Source organism: Sebastes fasciatus, chromosome 8 (assembly GCF_043250625.1).
Source record: "Sebastes fasciatus isolate fSebFas1 chromosome 8, fSebFas1.pri, whole genome shotgun sequence".
Taxonomy (NCBI): domain Eukaryota; kingdom Metazoa; phylum Chordata; class Actinopteri; order Perciformes; family Sebastidae; genus Sebastes; species Sebastes fasciatus.
This window is the reverse complement of record NC_133802.1, coordinates 9,107,410-9,130,880: the sequence shown is the minus strand read 5'-3', so window position 1 is coordinate 9,130,880 and position 23,471 is coordinate 9,107,410. Positions and strand designations below refer to the sequence as shown.

At 41.8% G+C, this 23,471-nt stretch overlaps 1 protein-coding gene across 5 annotated transcripts in view; it reads left to right on the top strand.

The window, feature by feature from the left end:
- The window catches only part of atp2b3b (ATPase plasma membrane Ca2+ transporting 3b), a 65,938-nt gene that overhangs the window by 22,383 nt on the left and 20,084 nt on the right, over positions 1 to 23,471 (top strand). For all 5 annotated transcript variants that reach the window (XM_074643167.1, XM_074643163.1, XM_074643165.1 and 2 more), the window contains 16 exons: positions 712 to 837; positions 2,876 to 3,001; positions 5,067 to 5,108; positions 5,238 to 5,402; positions 5,635 to 5,706; positions 5,878 to 6,020; positions 7,992 to 8,124; positions 12,226 to 12,335; positions 12,517 to 12,651; positions 14,460 to 14,566; positions 14,753 to 14,828; positions 17,120 to 17,278; positions 18,013 to 18,192; positions 20,516 to 20,603; positions 20,699 to 20,805; positions 21,722 to 21,913. In XM_074643167.1, the coding sequence (XP_074499268.1) occupies positions 712 to 837; positions 2,876 to 3,001; positions 5,067 to 5,108; positions 5,238 to 5,402; positions 5,635 to 5,706; positions 5,878 to 6,020; positions 7,992 to 8,124; positions 12,226 to 12,335; positions 12,517 to 12,651; positions 14,460 to 14,566; positions 14,753 to 14,828; positions 17,120 to 17,278; positions 18,013 to 18,192; positions 20,516 to 20,603; positions 20,699 to 20,805; positions 21,722 to 21,913 (1,961 nt within the window). The remainder of the gene's footprint in view (positions 1 to 711; positions 838 to 2,875; positions 3,002 to 5,066; positions 5,109 to 5,237; positions 5,403 to 5,634; positions 5,707 to 5,877; positions 6,021 to 7,991; positions 8,125 to 12,225; positions 12,336 to 12,516; positions 12,652 to 14,459; positions 14,567 to 14,752; positions 14,829 to 17,119; positions 17,279 to 18,012; positions 18,193 to 20,515; positions 20,604 to 20,698; positions 20,806 to 21,721; positions 21,914 to 23,471) is intronic.

Here is a 23,471-nt window from a genome sequence, read left to right as displayed (position 1 = left end):
GAGAGGACCAGATTTTTGTTTTTAATTCACAGTTGCTTAGTAATGTAAACGTATATTACCCATGCCAATAAGCCCCCTTGGACTGAAGTAAGTTGTTAGAGAGGCTAAATATCCTGGAGGACGGAGGTCCAGGTATGTCCAAAATGAAAAAATCTGCCTACCAGCACCTCTAAATTATACCAATGAAAAATTGGCTAGTTTTAAAAATTGTATTTTTGTATTTAAATTTAAATTTGTATTTAAAAATTACAAGTTGTCGTTTTACAGGGAGTTAAGTGCTTAAACCACAATTTGACTTTTTTTTTTTTCATTTCTGTTTGCAATTGGGTCAAACAAACAAGACATAATGTGTCAATTAGTAAAATTTTGAGTTGTTAGTAGCTGGAGATTTTACCTTTGGTCAGAGCCAGGCATGCTTCCAGACTTTATGCTAAGCTAATCAGTACGTAGCTTCATATTTACAGTAGCGCACGGACATGAGAGTGGTATTGACCTTCTCATCTAAATCTCAGCAAAAAAGCATATTCCCTACAATGTTGACTATTCTGCTATACCTGTACTCATTATTTCTGTAACATGTAGTGGTATGTATTACCTAATATGTCCACAAGAGATACTGATACATAAATGTCCCTGTTGACATGCCCCTAACCAAAAAGGACATAAACTACAAGGTGAATCAAACACTGATCTGTGCACGTCTATTTTCAGGGGACCTGCTGCCAGCTGATGGTATCTTGATCCAAGGCAACGATCTGAAGATAGATGAGAGTTCTCTTACAGGAGAGTCTGACCACGTAGGCAAGTCTGTGGATAAGGACCCCATGCTGCTCTCAGGTTTGTTTTCACAATTTGCCACCCTGGTACTACTTCACATCATATGCTTATCATGGCATTTCTGCCCATCTGTCTGTCTGTCTGTCTGTCTGTCTGTCTGTCTGTGTATAGACACATTTTTGTGAACACAATAACTCAAGACTAAAATATTCATGAAACATCATATGTAGACCACATGTCACCCAACTTCCTTTGGGTGGACAAAATAACGGCAACACCTGGCAATGCAATAATATGAAATTGCAGTGGAATAAATATCACTTTCTGGACTACATTTTGTCCTGTTTTGAGCTGTATTGGATGGTAACAAAAGAATAATTTATCTTGGTAAGGTGATAAGTTGCTCAGATGTTACTGTTCAGTGCAGTAGAAGATACCTATAGAGTATGTGTAGAGAAGCCCAGTAATAGGTATTCAGATTAAAAACCAACTCTTTATTGGAGGATCATTGAAGAAACAAAAGGTAGTGGAAAAGAAGCTTACAGAGAAGTGTTGTAGGAGTTCACGGTACTACTGCTAGGCACCAGCTGAGTCATCATTTTCCTATAGTGGTGCCCAAGCTAGTAGCATCGCAACCTAGGTGTTGTGGCCCACAATATCTTCCAATCTGCTTGTGTGTTCATGGTTCAAACTATTTAAACTTAAACCCTGTTTAAAACGTATCCCCTACTCTAATCAATATTTTCTATTGAATGACATGGATCAAATGACTACTCTACACACTGAAAAATACTGCGTCAATTTTAACCCAATTTGAGTCAATCATGGTACCAAGTACTGGGTCAATCTAGCATCGACCCAGTACTGGGCAAAGTTTACCCAGTACCAATGGGTATAAAAAACACTGGGTCAACAATAATCCCCAAACACTGGGTTATTTTGACCCAGTGTTAGTGTTATATGTTATTATTAACATTGGGTTAATCAGCCATACCAATGTGCTTATTTTGACCCAGTAACAAAGTCATATTTACATTTTTGTTGGGTTAAAAATTAGACCAAAAGGGGTGGTTACTTTTACCCAATATAATGTTATTTTGAAACATTTATTTCAGTCATGGATCAAACCAAAAAGGGTGATTCATTTTACCCAGTACTATGTTATCTTTAATTTGTATATTGGGTCATAAATCGCAGTAGTTTGGGTAGTTACCAAAAGAATGAGATTGCGGATAGAAGGGTCCGAAATGAGTTTCCTCCGCAGGGTGGCTGGGCTCAGCTTTAGAGATAGGGTTAGGAGCTCAGACATCCGGAGGGAGCTCGGAGTGGAGCAGCTGCTCCTTCGAAAGGAGTTTAGGTGGCTTGGCCATCTGATCAGGATGCCTCCTAGGCTACTTTGGAGGTTTTCCGAGCATGTCCAACTGGAAGGAGATCCTGGGGTAGACCCAGAACACTCTGGAGAGCAACTGTTAACAGTTAGCAACTTTATAAGGTGATAATGTGTCAGTGTTGTGTGTATTGCCACTAAGTGTCAGGTTAGAAACAGAGGTTTGACTTTTCAAAGTATCTCCATAAATAGCTAATAAAAAACACTAAGGAGAAACCTATAGTAAGCATCTCTGTGTTAACTATTGCATGGATTTAAAGAATCACCATGACTTCAGAAAAAAGCATTGTGACAACTTTAAGACAACCAGGTTTGGCTTCCTTTTCTGTCAATAACAAGATTACTCAACTAGACTAGCCCTCTACAAAACTCTTTGACCAAACTACTTATTGTCTGACCCCCTTGCCAGAACTATGCTCTGGGTACACTCCTAAGGGCTTTCTATTTTTCAAATGAGCTTTTTCCTCTGCCTGAATGATGATGCATCATGTTGAGCTCTCAGCACTTGTTCCCTGCTAAGTGGCGAGAGCAGCTCAGGTCATCTATAATATGTTGTGCATGAACAAAACATAGAGAAAGAACTACAAAGAACCTGACTAAAAAAAAATTGCAAGATCACAAGTTGTTGTTTCATATCTGTGACCACTTGGGGATGCAAGCACCACTGGTCTCTTAATTGAATCTAAACCAGTAATCTTTTTGGACTTTAAGGTACCCACGTGATGGAGGGCTCGGGCAGGATGCTGGTGACAGCTGTAGGACTCAACTCGCAGACAGGCATCATCTTCACCCTGCTGGGTGCTGGAGAACTGGAGGAAGATGCGAAGGATAAGAAAGGTAAGTGACGGAGAGGAACCGGTAGAGAGACACAAAACGTAAGAAATGTTTTGGACTGTAATGAGAGAAAGTTAGAGATATTTTGTGAAAGACACACTGCACCTTTTTTAGTAGTTTTATCTACTCATATATCTAGATGAACATACTAATTCATATTTAATGATACATCAGAAGCACAAATGGTTTTGTTCTTGAAATATGCAAACCCGTAGAGGAAGTAAACAGATGCAAACAAAACCCAGGGAAAAAAACCAGACTCTCTCATATATCTCCTCCATCTCCATGGACGAATACCTTAAACTGCTCTTGAGTCAGTTAAGATGTAGTCACACACATGGATGCATTACTGAACCTGGCCTACAAGACCCCTTGGGCCCCAGAACCTCTGTTTGAAACAACTGTTAATATTTCTTGTTGGAAAGCCAATCAAATGACCACAAAGACGCGCAAAGCAACTACAAAGAATGACCACAAAGAGACCGAAATGAGACACAAAAAGTCTACAAAGAGATGCAAAAAGACCACAAAGATGAGGGCTTTACATGTCTGTGCCCAGGGGCCCATTGTCTCATAATTAGTCCATGGTCACACATCACAGTGTGTGTGTGTGTGTGTGTGTGTGTAGAGTTAGTTGGGTTCCTAACTGATCTCAGATAAGAGCTTCAACAGGAAACACACCAGTTTAACCTCATCGATAATTTAGCCCACATCCTCTCCATCCTTCTCCTTCTCATGCCCCCTCTCTCTGCCTGTCCATTTTTCTCTATTTCTCTCACTTGGTCTCTTGTTTATCCCGCCGCTGTGCCCTCTTTCACTTTCCTATCTTTCCCTTTGCTCTCCCCTGTTTTTCCTTCCCTCCCTTAATCTGAGAGAGAGAGAGAGAGAGGCTGCAGATTGAATCAATTATTGAAAGAGCAGGGGAGAGCGAGGGAGCCAGTGAGATTCAGGGAAGAGTGTTGGTTGGTCAATGCATGAAGCATTAGTCTACGCTCAAATTTGTTTTGGAAGGGCCCTGCAGTCAGAGCAGAGCTGCAGACAACAACAGAGGCTACACATACTTTCAGAAGCACTTAAGGTTAATATCATTACCAGTGCACTCATCCATACGTCTGCCACTGCAGTTCTCACTTATGCATGGGAATGCATGGAGTATTGTCGGCGTCTTGAAAAGGAGAAAACATCTGAAGCATCCTGGAATGCAAAAATGGACAGCAACAAATTAGCTGATGATGGTCATTTTATGAAAAAAAAAAAATACTCTTATCGCTTGTTTTCCAAAGTGTTAGTTGCACACTGGGATGTTTTGCAGTCAGTGCAGCAACCTCTGTGGGCTGGATCATTCAGACAGTCATTTACTGGAGCTAATACATTATTCATAAGACTTCTACAAATGCCATAACTTGTTAGTTAGTTCCTCATGCAATGTGGGTTTGCTATGGGGCTATACACTGTTCTCTTTGAATTGTCTCTCATTTGAGATTGAGGTTATATTCAGTTCATTTTTTGTCATTCTATAAAGTCATCTTCTACTAGTTCACATTCACTACTTGAGTTTTTTATTCTTCCCTTTTTGCTCTCTTTTGTTTTCCCTTTTTGCCAAAACCTCTCACGTGCCCCAAAACCTTCCTTCCTCACACATTCCCCAAACAGAGGACAGTACTCAATTGCTCATCTCTACAGATGCCAGTTTCAGCACAGTCACCAATGGTATGTGAGCACAAAGTTGTCTGCCTGCCCCGCTCCTTTCCTCAGCCAATGACCCCAGCACACAGTGCAGTGAAAGTGACAGTGATCTATGATGGACTTATACATATGAAAATGTCTCTCAGTCTCTTGGCCCAGTGTATGAAGATGTGTGTACCTTTATTATTCTTCCCTTTAGTATTGTTTCTTCGTGGTTTTCTGTTTCTGGAAGTGTGTCTTTGGCTGTCCTAAGATCAGAAATATGAACTGTTGGTGACTATGAATATGCACACGTGTGAACACTTCTCTCTCATATGTTTGTCTTTCTATTCCCTTATCTTCATATGTAACTTTGTCTAAATCACCCTCCCCTTTTTCTCAGGAAAACAACCTGATGGAGCTGTGGAGAACAATCAGAACAAAGGTAAAAGCTCATGACGTGCGTGCATGTGTTTGTAAAAGCTCGGTTTGGATGTAGGATGAGCTTACTTCATCTGCAGGTACAGTGCTGAAGAGAGTGTAGTATATGTTATATTTTGTGTGTTTCTTTCAGCCAAGAAGCAGGACGGGGGTGTTGCCATGGAGATGCAACCTCTGAAAAGTGCAGAGGGAGGGGAGGTAGAGGACAGGGAGAAGAAGAAGACCAACATTCCGAAGAAAGAGAAGAGTGTGTTGCAGGGCAAGCTCACCAAACTCGCTGTTCAAATTGGCAAAGCAGGTAAAGAACCGTCTGTTTCGCTCTCTTAGCAATCGTTACGAAACTTTCCACGCTAAAAAATTAACACATGAAGTCGATACTGTAGCCGTTAATCCCACAGAGCTTTTGGGGCAATGACCGAGAGCAAAGTTCTTTCTGAATACAAGAAATGAATTGTGGGAGTTGTACTAAACTTTGCACATAAGCATTACTTCAGACCTAAGATTTTAATCTTCTTTGAATCTCCCTACAGGTTTGGTGATGTCGGCCATCACCGTCATCATTCTGGTGCTGTACTTTGTCATCAACACGTTTGTCGTTGAAGGTCTGTGTGTATACAACTTCCCAAAAAACACACATACTATCTCAGAATACACCATATTTTGCTCATTTCAGTCTTTTCCCATTGGGTTAAATATTTACCATTCTGCCGAGTATGACTCACTCTAATATGTGGTATGGTGTGTGTGTGTGTGTGTGTGTGTGTGTGTTGCAGGTCAAACGTGGTTGGCAGAGTGCACTCCGGTCTACGTCCAGTATTTTGTCAAGTTCTTCATCATTGGTGTCACTGTGCTGGTAGTGGCTGTCCCAGAAGGCTTACCTCTCGCTGTCACCATCTCTCTGGCTTACTCTGTCAAGGTACACCCACCCATCCAGTTTACTGAGTAGGAGCTGTTGGCTATTTAACCACTGTAACAGTGTGCACAAGGACCACATTGGAAACAACCAGGTGAAGGAGTGCACGGGCCCCTTGCCTTTGAAAATCCTACTTTTGCTCTCCTCACTTTTACAGTCCATCCATCCATCTGCAACCGCTTATCCCGTTAGGGGTCGCGGGGGGGCTGGAGCCGATCCCAGCCGACATTGGGCGAAGGCAGGGTTATTTGAGACTTTTACAGTCTCAAATAATAATAATTATAATGAGTTTCATTTTTTATAGCCCACTTTAAAATTCAGCGAAATCTCAAGGTGCTTCACCTAAAGGGTAAAACAATCATAATACAGCAACAAAACGTGATTAAAAGCGTTAAAATAGAAAAAAATATTATTATAGACAAAATATTACAAGACCCAAGTTAAAAAGTAATTAAATTACTATGAAATTATAGTAATTATAAAAACCCTAGGAGAAGGCTAAGAGGAACAGGTGAGTTTTAAGATTAGATTAAAAAACAGCTAATTGTTCCTGGGAGCTGATTCCACAAGTGTGGCCCCAGCGACAAGAAAGCACGATCACCTATGTTTGTCATCTTTATCCGTGGCACAGAGAGAAGGTTTGAGCTGCCAGACCTGAGTTTCCGGGGTGAGGAGCTCCTGAGTGTAGGGTGGACCGGTACAATTTATGGACTTGAACACCAGGAGGAGTAGCTTGAAGATGATCCGTTGAAGGGAGTGGAGCACTGGGGTTATGTGCTGTAATTTCCGTGTTATGCTGAGTACACGGGCTGCACTGTTTTTGATATATTGTAACTTCTGGATGGTTTTGGTTGGGAGGCCTGTGAGCAGAAAATTGCAGTAGTCACTGCGTGAGCTGATTAAAGCATGAACCAGTTTTTCCGCATCACGTTTTCTCAGTTATGGTCTTCATCTGGAAATGCTTCTCAGGTGGAAGAATGAGGTTTGACAGATGAGTCCAGCTTGAAACCCAGGTTTGTGACAAGTGAGGAGAGAGGGATGGGGTGACCATTGATGGTGACGTACGTATAGGTGATACCGGTCTTTTTCGTCTGATGTGGGAGGTGCCGATGAGAATGGCTTCTGACTTGCTGCCATTTAGCTGCAGGGAGTTGTTGCTCATTCAATGAGATCTGTATGATTTCCTCACTCAAATCTCTCTAAACAGTGTCTTGACTGACTGTCCAGCTGTCAAAATCCAGATGAGAGAAGAGAGGAGATGATAAAAGCTATTGCATTAACAAGGCCCATTTAGAATGCTTATGTGTCAAGTTTGAAAAGGTCTATAAAGGCCACCTTCTCTCCCTCCTTTGCATGTTTTTCAGGTAAAAAAAATCAACAAAAGTTAAAGGCATAGTTCGTAACATTTATGTAGTACAATTTTGGGAGAGACGATTGATTGAGTCTGTTACCTTAGCCTAGCATAAAGACTGGGAACGGTGAGAAACAGCTTGTCTGGCTCCGTCCAAAGGTAACAAAATCCACCTACCACTCAGAAATGAACACTTTATATCTTGTTTGTTTAATCTGTAAAACTTAAGTGTAAAATTGACAATTCATGATTTTGATTGTTTTTTTTGTCCGTCCGTCCCATTCTCGTGAACACAATATCTCACTTCTTCAAATTTGGCACAAACGTCCTCTTGGACTCGAGGATGAACTGATAAGAATTTAGTGATCAAAGGTCAAAGGTCAAGGTCACTGTGACCTCACTAAACATGTTTTCGGCCAAGTCAAGAATTCATATGCTAATTATGACAATTTCACACAAATGTCCGATACGATAAAAATAGGATAAAGTGATGACATTTGGGACTTTCATCGATCCACTTCTCTCTGCCTCTGTCCTTCTGCCCTCCCTCTATCCATCATCATTCACTCCCATCCCATCCCTCACACATCCCTCTGCTCTCTATCACTATATCTCATTTGTAGAAAATGATGAAGGACAACAACCTTGTACGCCACCTGGATGCATGCGAAACCATGGGTAACGCCACGGCCATCTGCTCCGACAAGACCGGCACCCTCACCACCAACCGCATGACTGTGGTGCAGAGTCACATAGGTGAGTGAAAAACTTAAATTCACGAATAATAATATAGAAATCACCAAGTATGTCTTTATTGATTATCTGTGCTCCCTGTGATTCACTATAATGAAAACACAATGTAATGCTAAGATTTAATAAATGTTGAGTGGCCCAACTTTTACTTTGACTAGATCAGTGGTTCCCAACGTGGGTGCTGCTGTGGCACCCTAGTGCGCCTTAAGAGTGAGGAAGGAGTGATGCACAATTTGTTAATTTATTTTTTTAAAGTACATTTTCAAAAGTTTCAACACACAAATAACATGCATTAACTACAGTACATTTTTACATTTAGCTCAGAGAAATGCTGATTTTAGTCAAATTTAGACATCTGACTTTTGTTCGTTTTCGTCTTGTAGAAACTGTAAAAACTGTAGACATATTAGTCTAGTTTACATCAACATGTGTTCATCGAGTCTGTGATCAATCAATCAATCAATCAATCAATCAATCAATCAATCAATCAATCTTTATTTATATAGCAAATGCAATTCAAAGTGCTATACAGACAATTGACAAAAATCTAGTTTAAAAATCCATCCATCCATCTTCAACCGCTTATCCGGGATCGGGTCGCGGGGGCAACAGCTCCAGCAGGGGACCCCAAACTTCCCTTTCCCGGGCCACATTAACCAGCTCTGACTGGGGGATCCCGAGGCGTTCCCAGGCCAGAGTAGAGATATAATCTCTCCATCTAGTCCTGGGTCTTCCCCGTGGTCTCCTCCCAGCTGGTCGTGCCTGGAACACCTCCCAAGGGAGGCGCCCAGGAGGCATCCTTGCTAGATGCCCGAACCACCTCAACTGGCTCCTTTCGACGCAAAGGAGCAAGGACTCTACTCCGAGTCCCTCACGGATGACTGAGCTTCTTACCCTATCTCTAAGGGAGACGCCAGCCACCCTCCTGAGGAAACCCATTTCGGCCGCTTGCACCCGCGACCTCGTTCTTTCGGTCATGACCCAACCCTCATGACCATAGGTGAGAGTAGGAACGAAGATTGAACGGTAGATCGAGAGCTTTGCCTTCCGGCTCAGCTCTCTTTTCGTCACAACGGTGCGGTAAAGCGAATGCAATACCGCCCCTGCTGCTCCGATTCTCCGACCAATCTCACGTTCCATCGTCCCCTCACTCGCGAACAAGACCCCGAGATACTTAAACTCCTTCACTTGGGGTAAGGACTCATTCCCTACCCGGAGTAGGCAAACCACCGGTTTCCTGCTGAGAACCATGGCCTCAGATTTAGAGGTGCTGATTCTCATCCCGACTGCGTCACACTCGGCTGCGAACCGATCCAGTGAGTGCTGGAGGTCGCAGACCGATGATGCCAACAGGACCACATCATCTGCAAAAAGCAGCGATGAGATCCTCAGCACACCGATCTGCAAACCCTCCTCCACCCGACTACGCCTCGATATCCTGTCCATGAATATCACGAACAGGATTGGTGACAAAGCGCAGCCCTGGCGGAGGCCAACCCCCACCGGAAACGAGTCCGACTTATTGCCGAGGATCCGAACACAGCTCTCGCTTTGGGCGTACAGGGATTGGATGGCCCTGAGAAGTGCCCCCCTCACCCCATACTCCCGCAGCACCCCCCACAGTATCTCCCGGGGGACCCGGTCATATGCCTTCTCCAAGTCCACAAAACACATGTAGACTGGATGGGCATACTCCCAGGCCCCCTCCAGGATCCTTGCGAGAGTGAAAAGCTGGTCCGTTGTTCCACGGCCAGGACGGAATCCGCATTGTTCCTCTTCGATCTGAGGTTCGACTATCGGCCGAACCCTCCTTTCCAGCACCTTGGAGTAGACTTTACCAGGGAGGCTGAGCAGTGTGATACCCCTGTAATTGGCACACACTCTCTGGTCCCCCTTTTTGAAAAGGGGAACCACCACCCCGGTCTGCCACTCCTTAGGCACTGTCACCGACTTCCACGCGGTGTTGAAGAGACGTGTCATCCAAGACAGCCCCTCCCCACCCAGAGCCTTCAGCATTTCTGGGCGGATCTCATCAACCCCCGGGGCTTTGCCACTGTGGAGTTGTTTGACTACCTCAGTGACTTCCACCAGGGTAATTGATGATGGTCCCCCATCAGCTTCCAGCTCTGCCTCTACCATAGAGGGCGTATTGGTCGGATTCAGAAGTTCCTCAAAGTGCTCCTTCCACCGCCCGATTACCTCCTCAGTTGAGGTCAACAGTGTCCCATCCTTACTGTACACAGCTTGGATGGTTCCCCGTTTCCCCCTCCTAAGGTGCCGGATGGTTTTCCAGAAGCACTTTGGTGCCGACCGAAAGTCCTTCTCCATGGCTGCTCCGAACTCCTCCCACACCCGCTGCTTTGCCTCCGTCACGGCAGTGGCTGCTGCTCTTCGGGCCCGTCGGTACCCTGCAACTGCCTCCGGAGACCTCCGAGATAACATATCCCGGAAGGCCTCCTTCTTCAGTCGGACGGCTTCCCTGACCACCGGTGTCCACCACGGTGTTCGAGGATTGCCGCCCCTTGAGGCACCTAAGACCTTAAAACCACAGCTCACCGCCGCAGCTTCAGCAATGGAAGCTTTGAACATCGTCCACTCGGGTTCAATGCCCCCAACCTCCACAGGGATGCCAGAAAAGCTCCGCCGGAGGTGTGAGTTGAAGATCTCTCGGACAGTTTAAAAATGGACAATATAAAAGTTAATTTAATAAGAAAGCAATAAGAGATGGGTATTTAAGATTGTAAAAGATAAATAAAATACAAGGAAATAAAAATAACAATAAAAATAAATAAATAAAAAATATGAAACTACACAAAATAAGCAGATTGTATTAAAATATTAACATTTTAATAAAATAAAATAGAATAAAAGAGATAATAATGATCAGCAATAAAATGTTGGTTAAATAAAATAGAGTAAAATAAACACTATAATGATGATGATAAATAAAATAAGTATTAAAAATAAAAACCATCAAATTAGAAGATTATAAAACACTACAGACTAAATAGATGGGTTTTTAGTTTACAGTACGTTTAAAAATATCAATATTTTCAGCTCCCCTCAGTTCCTCTGGAAGGTTGTTCCAGCGGCTGAAAGCTGCATCACCAAATGTTGTTCTGCTTTGTGGAGCAACTAAAAGAGAAGAACCGGAGGATCTGAGGGGCCTTCCTGGTTCATAAACCAAAAACATTTCAGCAAAGTAGTCTGGTGCAAGGCCATGTAGTGCCTTAGTGATGTGCACTTGATTGGTTTTGTTCATCAAACAGTTCTTTTTCAGCTCAGATAATGACTTTATGGATCTCAAATACTTAGTATTGCCTATAGCGTTCCTCAAGGAACTTTTCTCGGCCCAGTTGTATTTTTTTTAATACATGCCCACACTCAGTAATATCATAATATTGTTTTCATGTTAGAAATACATTTAAAAAATCAATGAAGCAGAGGCATCCAGACTTTTAATTGTGGGTCAAGCTTAAAAAATTACGGATCCTACATTTCCCATAATTCCACTAAATAGCCTCTATGATTAAACTTTCTCTTCCACATCTTTCAAACACAACTCCCTAGTTTGTTAGTTTGCATACTTTCTGTTATAGATTTGTAGCCACCAAGCCTAAGTTGACATGGCCCTGACGACTTCACCAGGGTTATTTTCTTAGACTTGTCAAAGCTCCTCCTGAGTCACAGAAGACGTTATACAACTGTTCTCACAGTCTCAGTAGTACTCCCCATGAGTCATGATGTACTTCACGCGTAAAATCGAATGAGTGCCCCTTTAAAATGCTGTCACTTATGTACTGCATAACTCTGTACTACATGTATCACCAGTACCTATATTCCTAATGAAACCAATAGAACTAAACTTCACTCTTTGATAGCAGAAAAGCTGTTTATCTATTGCTAGTCATTTCCATTTTCTTGTCACAGTTGGGAGAATAAATATGCAGAAATGTGTCTACATATACTGATATCATCAATATCATGCTGTTCATATTATTTGAATTATTGAAGGAGGAACTGACAGCAGATGAAGATAGCATGCAGGCTGAATGTGCAGAGATTATAATTGTTATGTATTAAAGTTAGATTGTTGTTGCCCAGGCGACGTGCACCACCGTGTGGTTCCAGACCCTGGACAGATCAACCCCCGGACACTGGATCTATTAGTCAATGCTATCGCTATCAACAGCGCCTACACCTCCAAGATCTTAGTGAGTCATGCACAGACAGAGATACCACTCTTCTGGCTTTATCTCATCAGTAGTCCTGCCTTTGTTTTGATGTCATCCATTTTCGTTTCCTCTTGCCTCATCCATCTCTTGTCTCCTTCTCTGTCTCCCTTCCTGACTTTTTCACGGCCCTAATTTTCCACCCCAACTTACTCTGCGTCAGCCGCCTGATGTGGAGGGGGGTCTGGCTAAGCAGGTGGGCAACAAGACAGAGTGTGGCCTGCTGGGATTTGTATTAGACCTACAGCGGGACTACGCCCCTGTCAGAGAGCAGATCCCTGAGGAGAGACTGTACAAGGTAGGGAACCATACACCCCTTCCACCTTCACTATAGTTTTTATGCCTCCACGCCGGTGACAGCCGGGACCGGAGGCATTATGTTTTGAGGTCGTCCGTACGTCGTGAACGCGATATTTCAGGAACGCTTGGAGGGAATTTCACAAATGTCCAATTGGATTCAAGGATGAACTGATTAGATTTTGGTGGTCAAAAGTCACTGTGACCTCACAAAACATGTTTTTGGCCATAACTCGAGAATTCATATGCTAATTATGACAATTTAACACAAATGATGAAGTGATGACATTTTGGACAGACATGGATGTAATCTGCAACTTGACTGGTTGGCGGAGGCGTACAACAGCGAGGCAATCATTTATAGTTTCTAAGACAACCATCCATTATCTGTAACTGCTTATCCTATTCAGGGTCGCCGGGGGGGCTGGAGCCAATCCCAGCTGACATTGGGTGAAGGCGGGGTACACCCTGTAGAGGTCGCCCGACTATCACAGGGCTGACACATAGAGACAGACAACCATTCACGCTCACATTCACACCTACGGGACATTTAGAGTCAACAATGAACCTGCAAGTCTTTGCACTGTGGGAGGAAACCGGAGAACCCGGAGAAAACCCACGCTAACACGGGGAGAACATGCAAACTCCACACAGAAGGGCCCCAAGCCGGGTTTGAACCTGTGACCCTCTTGCTGTGTCTTGGCGACGGCGCTAACCACTGCACAACTGACAAATATATTGATATTTAATATACATCCTGCATACATATTTCCAAAAATAGATGAATAAATAAACAAAATGCAATAGTAGAATTGTTCAAAACCCTACATATTTTTGCGATGTGCTTTACTACACAAGCAGATTTTACAGTATATCACAGTTTGAAGCTCAGACTCAGAATATACAATTGCAGTCTGTTGCACTTTTGATAAAGTAGTGCGTCTTACTCTGCGTTGTGTTGCATAGTGCACAAGGACCGCACATGCCAGGATATCTTTCAGCAATTGATTGCAAAGCAACACAGATGGGACCATCATAAAATCCCTGCAATTGCAGAGAAACAAAGCATCCACAGGGTCAATCACTCAGAAATGCACTCTTTACCCTCCCAGAGAAGAGTCCAGAACAAAAAGAGAAAGGAAGGGAGCATAAAATGCGCTAACATTACAACAAAACTTAGAGTGTACAGCCATGCCAGAGGTTCTGTGCCTAAGTACAGATGTTCCGTCCATGTTTGAGAAGTTGAGATATTTCACTGGATAAATGAAAACTTTGACCTGCTGGTGGCACTGCAGGAAAAGTCAGGGGATCACTAGAGTCAGTCAGATTCATCCCCTGGGGACTGACAGAGCGACATTGCCATCCACAGTCATGCTGCTAGCATGGCTAAAAATGCATTCTTTCAGGAAAACGGCCATGAATAAACCCACATACCTACAATTGTAGAGAAAGAAAGTGTTTACTCTCTATGCCTGTGTAATACCATGAGCGGTGTCACTACATGCTCCACACTAGCCAACACCTGAAGTGTTATGTGTACCAAAGAAAAACTCCAATAAACCCACATAGGATCTTACATGGGGTTTATAATGCAGCAACTACAACGGTATTGATTAGACAAACAAACGTGTGCTGTGTGGTGCTTGCAGATCACAATGGATCAAGAGGTGTAAACCCTCAGGTACATCATCCAACACACTCAGAGCTGAGTTTCCAGTCAGGGATATGTCTGTCTACCTCTGATTTGACTATTCTAAATCATGCATCTATCTCTCTCTCTCTCTCTCTCTCTCTCTCTCTCTCTCTCAGGTGTATACATTCAACTCAGTGCGTAAATCCATGTGTACGGTGATCAAGCTGCCAGACGGTTCCTTCCGCCTCTACAGCAAAGGAGCCTCTGAGATCATGCTGAAGAAGTGAGTGTTGGAGGAGGATGAGGGAGGTGGAGGTAGTCTGGGACGGCATTAGATTGTATGAATCAATTGAGGCAAAAAATAGGTCCTAAGGGAACTGGGTTAAAAGATTTGAATGTGAGAGACAAAGCATGTTTTACTCACAAGTCTTTTTACTCTCACTATTTTCTGTCCTTAATCTCTCTCCAGGTGTTCCTACATCCTAGATGCCAGTGGAGAATCGCGCACTTTCCGCCCACGTGACAGAGATGATATGGTCAAACAGGTGAGACTTGGATGAATTAGAGCTTCGATGTACAGAATAGCGTCTTCAATAGGGCTGTACCGAATGTCATCTTTTAACACTCAAAACTTCTATTGTCTGTCATCATATTTTATGACATCATCCTTAAAAAATCCTCAATTTGAATAAAAGGCTATTGTGATAGCGATTCATCGGATTAAATGAGTTGACATGTCACGAATAAATGATTACATCTATCTTTTTTCAATCAATTTTCACTTATTTGACTATTTGGTACAGCCCTAATTTTCAATATATCTCAAATTAATTTTGATGGAACATCCTGGTAGAATAGGGGGTGTAAGACGCTGACCATGTCATTGCAACATCCCCTGAGCCAGGGACCTTTGTTACATGGTGTAGTGGCAGCTTGCTATAAACCGTCCTCGCCACTTCTAGCAGGATGTAAAGGTTTCTGACTCACATAGACTACCATGTCCAAGTTCCGCTTGCCTTCTGCAGACACTCACTCCTTGGTCAGCTTCAAAGATGAGGCTCGTATTGTGAGTGAAAAGTAGTTTATTCCACGAAAATTAAGATAAACAAAAATATATCCATATGACAACAATTCCCCAGGAAATCACTGAAAAACAATCTGTGGTCAGAAAAGTTGTTGCTCCTCATCCTGCTCCATTGAAGCCTAACTCGCACTAATCACATTTAAAGGGACACACCCAAATGTTCCAATAGCAGGAGGAGCACATCTTAATAAGGCAAAACCCACATCATAGAGTCTAAATGGATCAAAGCCCATTCTACAACATGACTAATTGACCTCAATTCTAATGTATATCAAACATTTTCAATGGCATAACACAATGTACCTTTTAAATAAAAAGAACTGTAAATAATACAACATGGGTCTTACACATGTCATCTCCCATCTCTCTCTCTCCTGTTAGCTTCCAACTACCACTAATAAAGGCAAAAATGACCCAAAAAATACTTAAAGGAATGGTTTGGCATTTCTTGCTGAGAGTCTGTAAGACTGGAAGCAACGGAAAATGTCTAGCCTCGCTTGTTTAATCTGTACACAAACAGAAATGCAAAAGATTACAAGTTGTGTTTTTTGTTTTTTTGTTTTTTTGGGATTAAACAAACAAAATATAGCATGTTAATTAGTGAGCTTGCAGGTTGATATGGCAAATGTGTTTATGTACACATCCAGCAGTTACAGTTTTTTTGCATGTCTATTCATTGTGTTTAAACCTGGTATTTATTCACAGTTGTAGATAAAGATCAGGCTCCACTAATACTATTAGTATTATACATGTTTCCAACTTGTGTGATCCAAACATTTCCAATAACTCCAGAGCAATGTCAAGTCCAAAAGTTAAAATGTATTGAAAAAAACCAGATGTAATCATTTAAAAAATGTTTTTATCTAACCTAGATATTCTGCTTCAATCCATATTTGTTGGCATTTAGCCTTCAAAAACAAAATTTTCACTGCAGTCAAAACACTGTTTGCTCTCCAGCTTGCCACACACAAAGGAAGGCATGCACTGTATTAACGGGGCAAAATGTACTTAGTTCACCACTGAACAAGATGCTGTACAAGATGAAGTTATTCCATCCTGAAACCGTCATGATAACCACAACATTCACCCATGGTGCCTTGCTCTGTACTCTGTAAGACAACTGCTTTTATCTAAATTTCCACTCAGCTAAAATATCTGTTACACGTTATAGTTGATATCACTCTAAACCCAATAAGCATCACTGAACAGAATGTGAGCGACTGACTTATATACATTCCTAATCTGTTATACATAAAACTGCTTTTGCTAGATGATGCAACTAAAATATTTAGCAGTAAAACGCATGTATTTGTTCCACATATAGATAAACCTACGCAGGCTGCGTAAGCATTGTTTCATTGACTGACAGGCTGACTGACCTAAATTTGTCTCACAATGAACACAGTTTGTGCCGTGAGAACTCCTCCATACACAACTTTATTCCAGCTCAGTTTGCGTTGCAGAAGCTTTGTGTCACCACATCATATCAGGGACTTTAAGCAGCGACGGTTGCTGTCCGCAGTAGGCTGGGGGGGTCTTTTCCCTACAGCTGTGTCAGAGAGCATTCCCACAAAGGTACTCAAAAGGTCCTCAAACTGTATGCAAGCAGTTTAATCCAGTTTTTATGCATCTGATATTGGAATGTAAATTACATCTTTGTACACAGTAAGTTAAGCAGCCTAGTGGTGTGAAGGGTGGTGAGATTTTGTGGATCTCTTCCTGACCATAGTTGTAATAATGACTGAATAATAGGTGATTGAGCCAATGGCGTGTGAGGGGTTGAGGACCATCTGCATTGCCTACCGCGACCTGTCGTCTAATCCGGAGCCAGATTGGGAGAATGAAGCAGACATAGTGACGGAGTTGACCTGCATCACTGTGGTTGGGATAGAGGACCCTGTGCGGCCTGAGGTAGGGTTACTGTGGAGTATGTGTGTGTCTTTAGTTTTAGTTTCAGCTGGTAGACTTTGTGCAATCCATAATGATGTGATGTGACTATAACCTGTATTTTAAAAGTAATTATCTCCGCCAGGCGTAAAACTGTGGGGAGATCATGCGTTCTGCCGTGTGTGTGTGAGTGTATCTATCTGTCCACGGCTATTCTCGCATATTACTGGACCCTTCAGCCTAATCATTTTTGTGCTCATTTATGACTGTATGCTCAATGACCTCTCGTGGTTGCGGTGATTCACACTTCTTGAAAACACTTTTTTATTGACTGTTTTATACCGTAAATGACTGCTGACTCCTTGCTCCCCTTAACCGGCCAGTGGGAGCCGCAAAAGGCATTTACAGCAATCATCTAGGCCAAAAACTAGCCTCACCTTGTCTGTTGTCGTGGCTCAAATACTGACATCCGTAGAAAAGTTTGGTCTTATTTTGAACCGGAGCAACTACAGATTAATTCCAAACCCAATATGTTATGATCCACTAAATTTAGGCACGATACGAGATGAATAAGTCCCTGTTCTTGTTATCTTCGCCACCATCTTGACTGTAAGGGAGGAGGGAGGGACAACTGAGTGATTCAGCTCTTCTTTGTTTGAGAAGTAGACACACCTGGTGGAGATCTGCACTTTACTGTGTGCACTTTTTTTTAGTTGGCATTGTGTTTTTGTATGAACAAATTTCCCTGTCCCTCTAAGGTGCCCGATGCCATCCGTAAGTGTCAGCGTGCAGGCATCACGGTGCGGATGGTGACTGGTGATAACATTAACACAGCGAGGGCCATCGCTGCTAAATGTGGCATCATTCACCCTGGGGATGACTTTATCTGTATAGACGGCAAAGAATTCAACCGACGAATCAGGAACGAGAAGGGAGAGGTGAGTTGGGATCTCACGTGGATGACTCAAATGGTTCGTTTTGTACTGTATTCACAGAAAAGTTTTTCTACTGCTGTACTAAATAAAAATGAACTAAAAATGGATGTTAAGAAATGATCTGTGATGGGAGGACCCCATTTGATAACCCCACTGTCATAACTGCTTTCATCTAGCCTCTAATCTCTACTGCCAGTCAGATTAATATGTACTGGTAAATGCTGATACATTTCTCTTTGGAAAATAACCGAACATGCATGACACGCACATGACAAAAGCTGCAAATCTTCTCATTTGAGAAGTGGAAACCAGGCAATATTTGGCTTTTTTGGAAATTACTGAAAAGATTGTTGATTATTTTGTTGCTCAAGTAATTGATTAATTGACTTATCCTTTCAGCTCTAGTCGTAATTAAGGTTTGCACCTCACATCAAAATACCATCTCTCCTTTTTTATTATTAATACTGGTGCATTAATGAGTAAGTAGCATTTTACTGTAGTAGCTGCTCGAGTTGGAGCTAGTTACAACAATACAATACAGTTAATACAGTTCTGTATTTTAATTCAGTGGTTCCCATCCGAGTGGCCAGATCCCTCCAAAGGGTCACAGAATTAATCTGAAGGGTTGTGAACAAAGTTATTTTCATTTTTTGGACTTTACTCTAATCTTTGCTTTTGTTGTGAAATTTTTTTTAAAATTTTTTTTTTATAAGAGGTCACAAGCCGGAAAGGTTGGAAACCACTGGTTTAATCTATAACAATTTCTTGCACCTATAAGATTATCATCTTTTTTATAATTCCCTCTGATATGTAGCTGAGTAGAAGTATAAAGTAACACAAAAGTACCTCAAAATTGTACTTAGGTATAGTACTTGAATACATTTTCTCACTAATCTAGTCACTTTCCACCACCAGCACCAGTGGTGGAAGAAGTACTCAGATATTTTACCTAAGTAAAAGTACTAATACCACACTGTGAAAATACTCCACTAAAGGTAAAAGTAACCTTACTTAACTAAAAGTAGGTGTATAATCAGTAAAATGTACTTAAAGTATGGTTAATATTACTGCTGCATTAACTTGTTTGTTGCATTTTAACTCTGTTATATCCTGTTGGCTAGTTTAATCTACAGCAATGCATCATGGTCTATAAGATCATCTTATGTTTGTAGTGTCGCTGTCCTGTGAGAACCACGTATCTCTAAAAGGTCAACTTTTCTGTTGTGTTTTCAGCTTTGTGTTGATGCGTTTTCCAGCTGATCCAAGAGGCTTTTTAAAGAGTTTTAGATTTAGCTTTTTCTCAACACATAAAGGAACACTTCACATCCTTCAGTTAATCACAAACATTCAAAATCAACACATCTGGAGATACGTGGCTTTCACTGGACAGGAAGGGAAGAATTGTAATCTGAAAAGTAACTGAAGCTATTAGATAAACGTAGTGGAGTAAAAAGTACAATATTTACCTCTGAGATGTAGCGGAGTAGAAGTATAAAGTTGCATGAAATGGAAATATTCAACCAAAGTACTTCAAATTCGTACATAAGTACCACATTCCACCACTGTTATACTGTAATCTGTTTTGCTAACTTAACGAATAAATGAATCATGCAAAGAAAAAAAGAAAAAAACTCACCTCAGTACTCCCGGGATGTCCATACAAAAACAAAAATAGTCAAATCCTCATAATTTTGTACAGGCATTGCTTTCATCTAAACATTTAACTTCATCATTTGAATTGAGCACAATGCTTAATGGGATGGACAGCTGCTGATTCATGATGTGGCTCTGCTTTTCTTTTTAAAGTCTAAATTCTCTGTGTAAATTATCATTATGTAGGAGTGAAGTGTGGTTCAATTGATTGCAAGAGAGCACTACGGCTGGCCTCATCAATAAGGCCCGGGACCCCCACTAACACTGACTCTTATCCAACCCCCATAGACACTACATGTTACATTAACATAAAGCCTCCATATCTGTCTCTATGTGTTACATTCACACCAGCTTTTGGACTATTTCCTCTGTACATTACACATATTCTTTATACTTCATACTGCACAGCTGTTTCATTTAAAAACAGACATATTGTTTATAGTATTTTTTTCATATTTATATTGTATATTTTTCCACTTTATATTTATGTTTCTTGATTTTTACAGTACTTGCTTTTATTTTTTATTGTTATGCACCAAAACACTAAGGCAAATCCCTTGTGTGTGAAAACCTACCTGATTCTGATTCTATATAAGAGCCAATTTCACAGTGTGTCTTTGTGTTATTCATCAGCACACATTCTCCCCCCCTTTTCTCTCCATCTGACTGACAGATTGAACAGGAACGTATTGACAAAATCTGGCCCAAACTTCGTGTTTTGGCTCGATCCTCGCCAACCGACAAACACACACTGGTCAAAGGTGAGTCTCAAGTTTATTAACCTAAACACACACACACACACACGCACACATTCACACAGATTTTGAGCCTATCTTTCCCTCCTGTTTGTGTCAAGGCATCATCGACAGCACCGTTTTAGAACAGAGGCAGGTTGTCGCAGTAACAGGAGATGGAACCAATGACGGACCAGCTTTGAAGAAGGCTGATGTGGGCTTTGCCATGGTAACCCGACATATTATTCACCATTTATGTTTATTTGGTGTTAAAGTCCTTCTGTAGCTACAATAATGTAGTCACATAGAAGTATATGAGTCCATCTTGGGGAACAACTTTAAAAACGTTGATTCTCTTATATCCCACTATATATACTAAATACAGTATATAATATGAATGACTTATAGTTTCTTAATTCGATATGCAGAGCATTAATATATCATCAACAACTATTGTCTATGTCAAGATATAGAGGAGTAATGTCTACCTGAGCAGAGAATGAAGTCGCTCTCCCTCTGTGTGTGTGTTGCAATCCGAGTTTCTCCGCGCTTTGTTGACAAAGCCGGGCCGGCCGCTCTTGCTTTTAGTGCATGTTCGTGCATGTGAGCGTGCCCGAACTGGCTAGCTCAGCCGCCGCTCTGCACCACTCTCATATGGCGGTTACAGCTGAGGTCGTCGTGGAAGCATAGCCCCCACCCTCCGGTTCCCCCTCAGCTAAACACTGTTATCTCTGTCAGCACTTTCGGCGTTGTTTGCAATGTTGTACTGTTAGCACCGTTAGCTGCTCGCGGTCCGCCATGTTAAGAGTCAAAAGAAATGCTCCCAATCTCCTATTGAGCTCCTTTAAGATAACTAATATTTTCAAGTATATGAGGAATTTTAGTATGTTACTCTTCCTATAAATAATAAATGCATTACAAATATATTTAAAAAAACTATGAATATATTGCATTTTATATGGTATATATTTTTTTTGCATTTGATTTTGGTCACAGCTCTTACTCATGCCAAGTGGAAGCGCTTGGAGACAGGACGACACGATATTGAGACAGTAGCACTCCAAAATAATTTGGATGCTTGAATGCTTGCATGAATCACGTCATGAGTCTCCGTCTCCTGCTCACTCTGTCTCAATCTGTGTCAGGGCATTGCGGGAACAGACGTGGCCAAAGAAGCGTCTGACATCATCCTGACTGATGACAACTTCAGCAGCATTGTCAAGGCGGTGATGTGGGGACGAAATGTCTACGATAGCATCTCCAAGTTCCTGCAGTTCCAGCTCACGGTCAACGTGGTAGCTGTCATAGTGGCCTTCACTGGGGCCTGCATCACTCAGGTAGACAGATTTATTAATAAACATACATGCTGACACACACGCATTTCCTGCACATACAATATAACTGACACAAAGATGTCACCTCTGTATACATCACTCACCCTATATCTGCTAAGTCAAAACAAATGCTGAAATGCTTTTTATGCATTTTTTTACACCAAGCTCTGACACACACGAACATATTTATATATGTTTGATATGCAAGGCGTGGAAAGCGGCTGTATCTCCCGGATGATAACGGGTTGTGTTATGTGCATGTGTTCCAGTGATCCCCCTGCTCCTCTCTGTGCTGTGAGTGCAGCTATGATCGGTGTGTGTCTGTTGTTTGAAGAGAGCAGCGCTGAGCCACAGACAGCAGACAGGAAGCCTGTATTCATTCAAAATCCGGCAACTCGGAACCTTCCTGCAGGATTATGCAAAGTTGTGCAGCGTTATTTGTGTGTTTATTTGTGCTTTAGAGCGTAACGCTGTGAAACAATCCAAAAAATAAGATATTTCTCTGATTCGCTGCTTTGTTCTCACTGACGCTGCTCCCTCTCTTCAGTCACTCTATAGCTCGCTCTACCACTGCTGCTCTCTCTCTCCCTCCCTCGCTAATACATAAAGAGCAATTCCGCTAAAGCAGTGTTTCCCAAACTTTTTTTCTGGGCACTCACTTTTTAAAAATGACAAACAATCGCGACCCAATTCACAATAGGCCTTATCTATAAATCATGAGAAGAGAAAATTTGTGCGTAAATGAACGTTCCTGACCATTTGTACTGCCATTTCCACATCACCTTATGTTATTTTGAATAGGCTAGCATTTCACATTAGATTCAGTGTTGTAAGTAGTCTACAATCATCAGAACAATATGACCATTCAGGCTCCTTCGTGTGTCAAAAAGGTGTACTGCAGATATATAGGTTAAGAAACGACTATGGAAGAAATTGTGCAAATTTATTTGGCGACTCTAATAGAATTTCCTGTGAGCCACCGGTGGGTCCTGAGCCAGTCTTTGAAAACCAGCTGTCAGTAATAATACGAAATGGAGATGATCATGCCGCGTTCACTTCAATGTTTAAACCGGAATTATGAGCAGAGTGGGGAAAACCGCTGCCAGCCTCGGACTTGTAATTCCAAGTCAGCGATATCAGGAATTTTGGACGCATCAAAATAAAATCCTACTCCAGTAAATCTCCAAAGTGTGTGGTGAGGAAATACAGTATGACCCTAAATACATTCAATTTGGATTCCTAATGGCAGGCAGTGGTGGGTGAGGGTAAACAGAATATTTATTTTGGTCATTACAGCTCATAATTATAATATTTATCTTCTTTTTTTCACAACAACAAAAAGAAATTCCAATTTGTTTTAACAGAAGAGGGCCTTAAATTACAAAAGCTTTAGAACAGTTAATCTAAGACTCCTCTGTTACTGCTGACAATCACTATTCATCTATGGCCACACACACACACACACACACATCCATGAGTGCACCAGCATTTACACAATGTAATTTACTACAAAACAGTTTTACCCTTCCATCTGCCACTTGACCGTGCAAAGCCACTCACT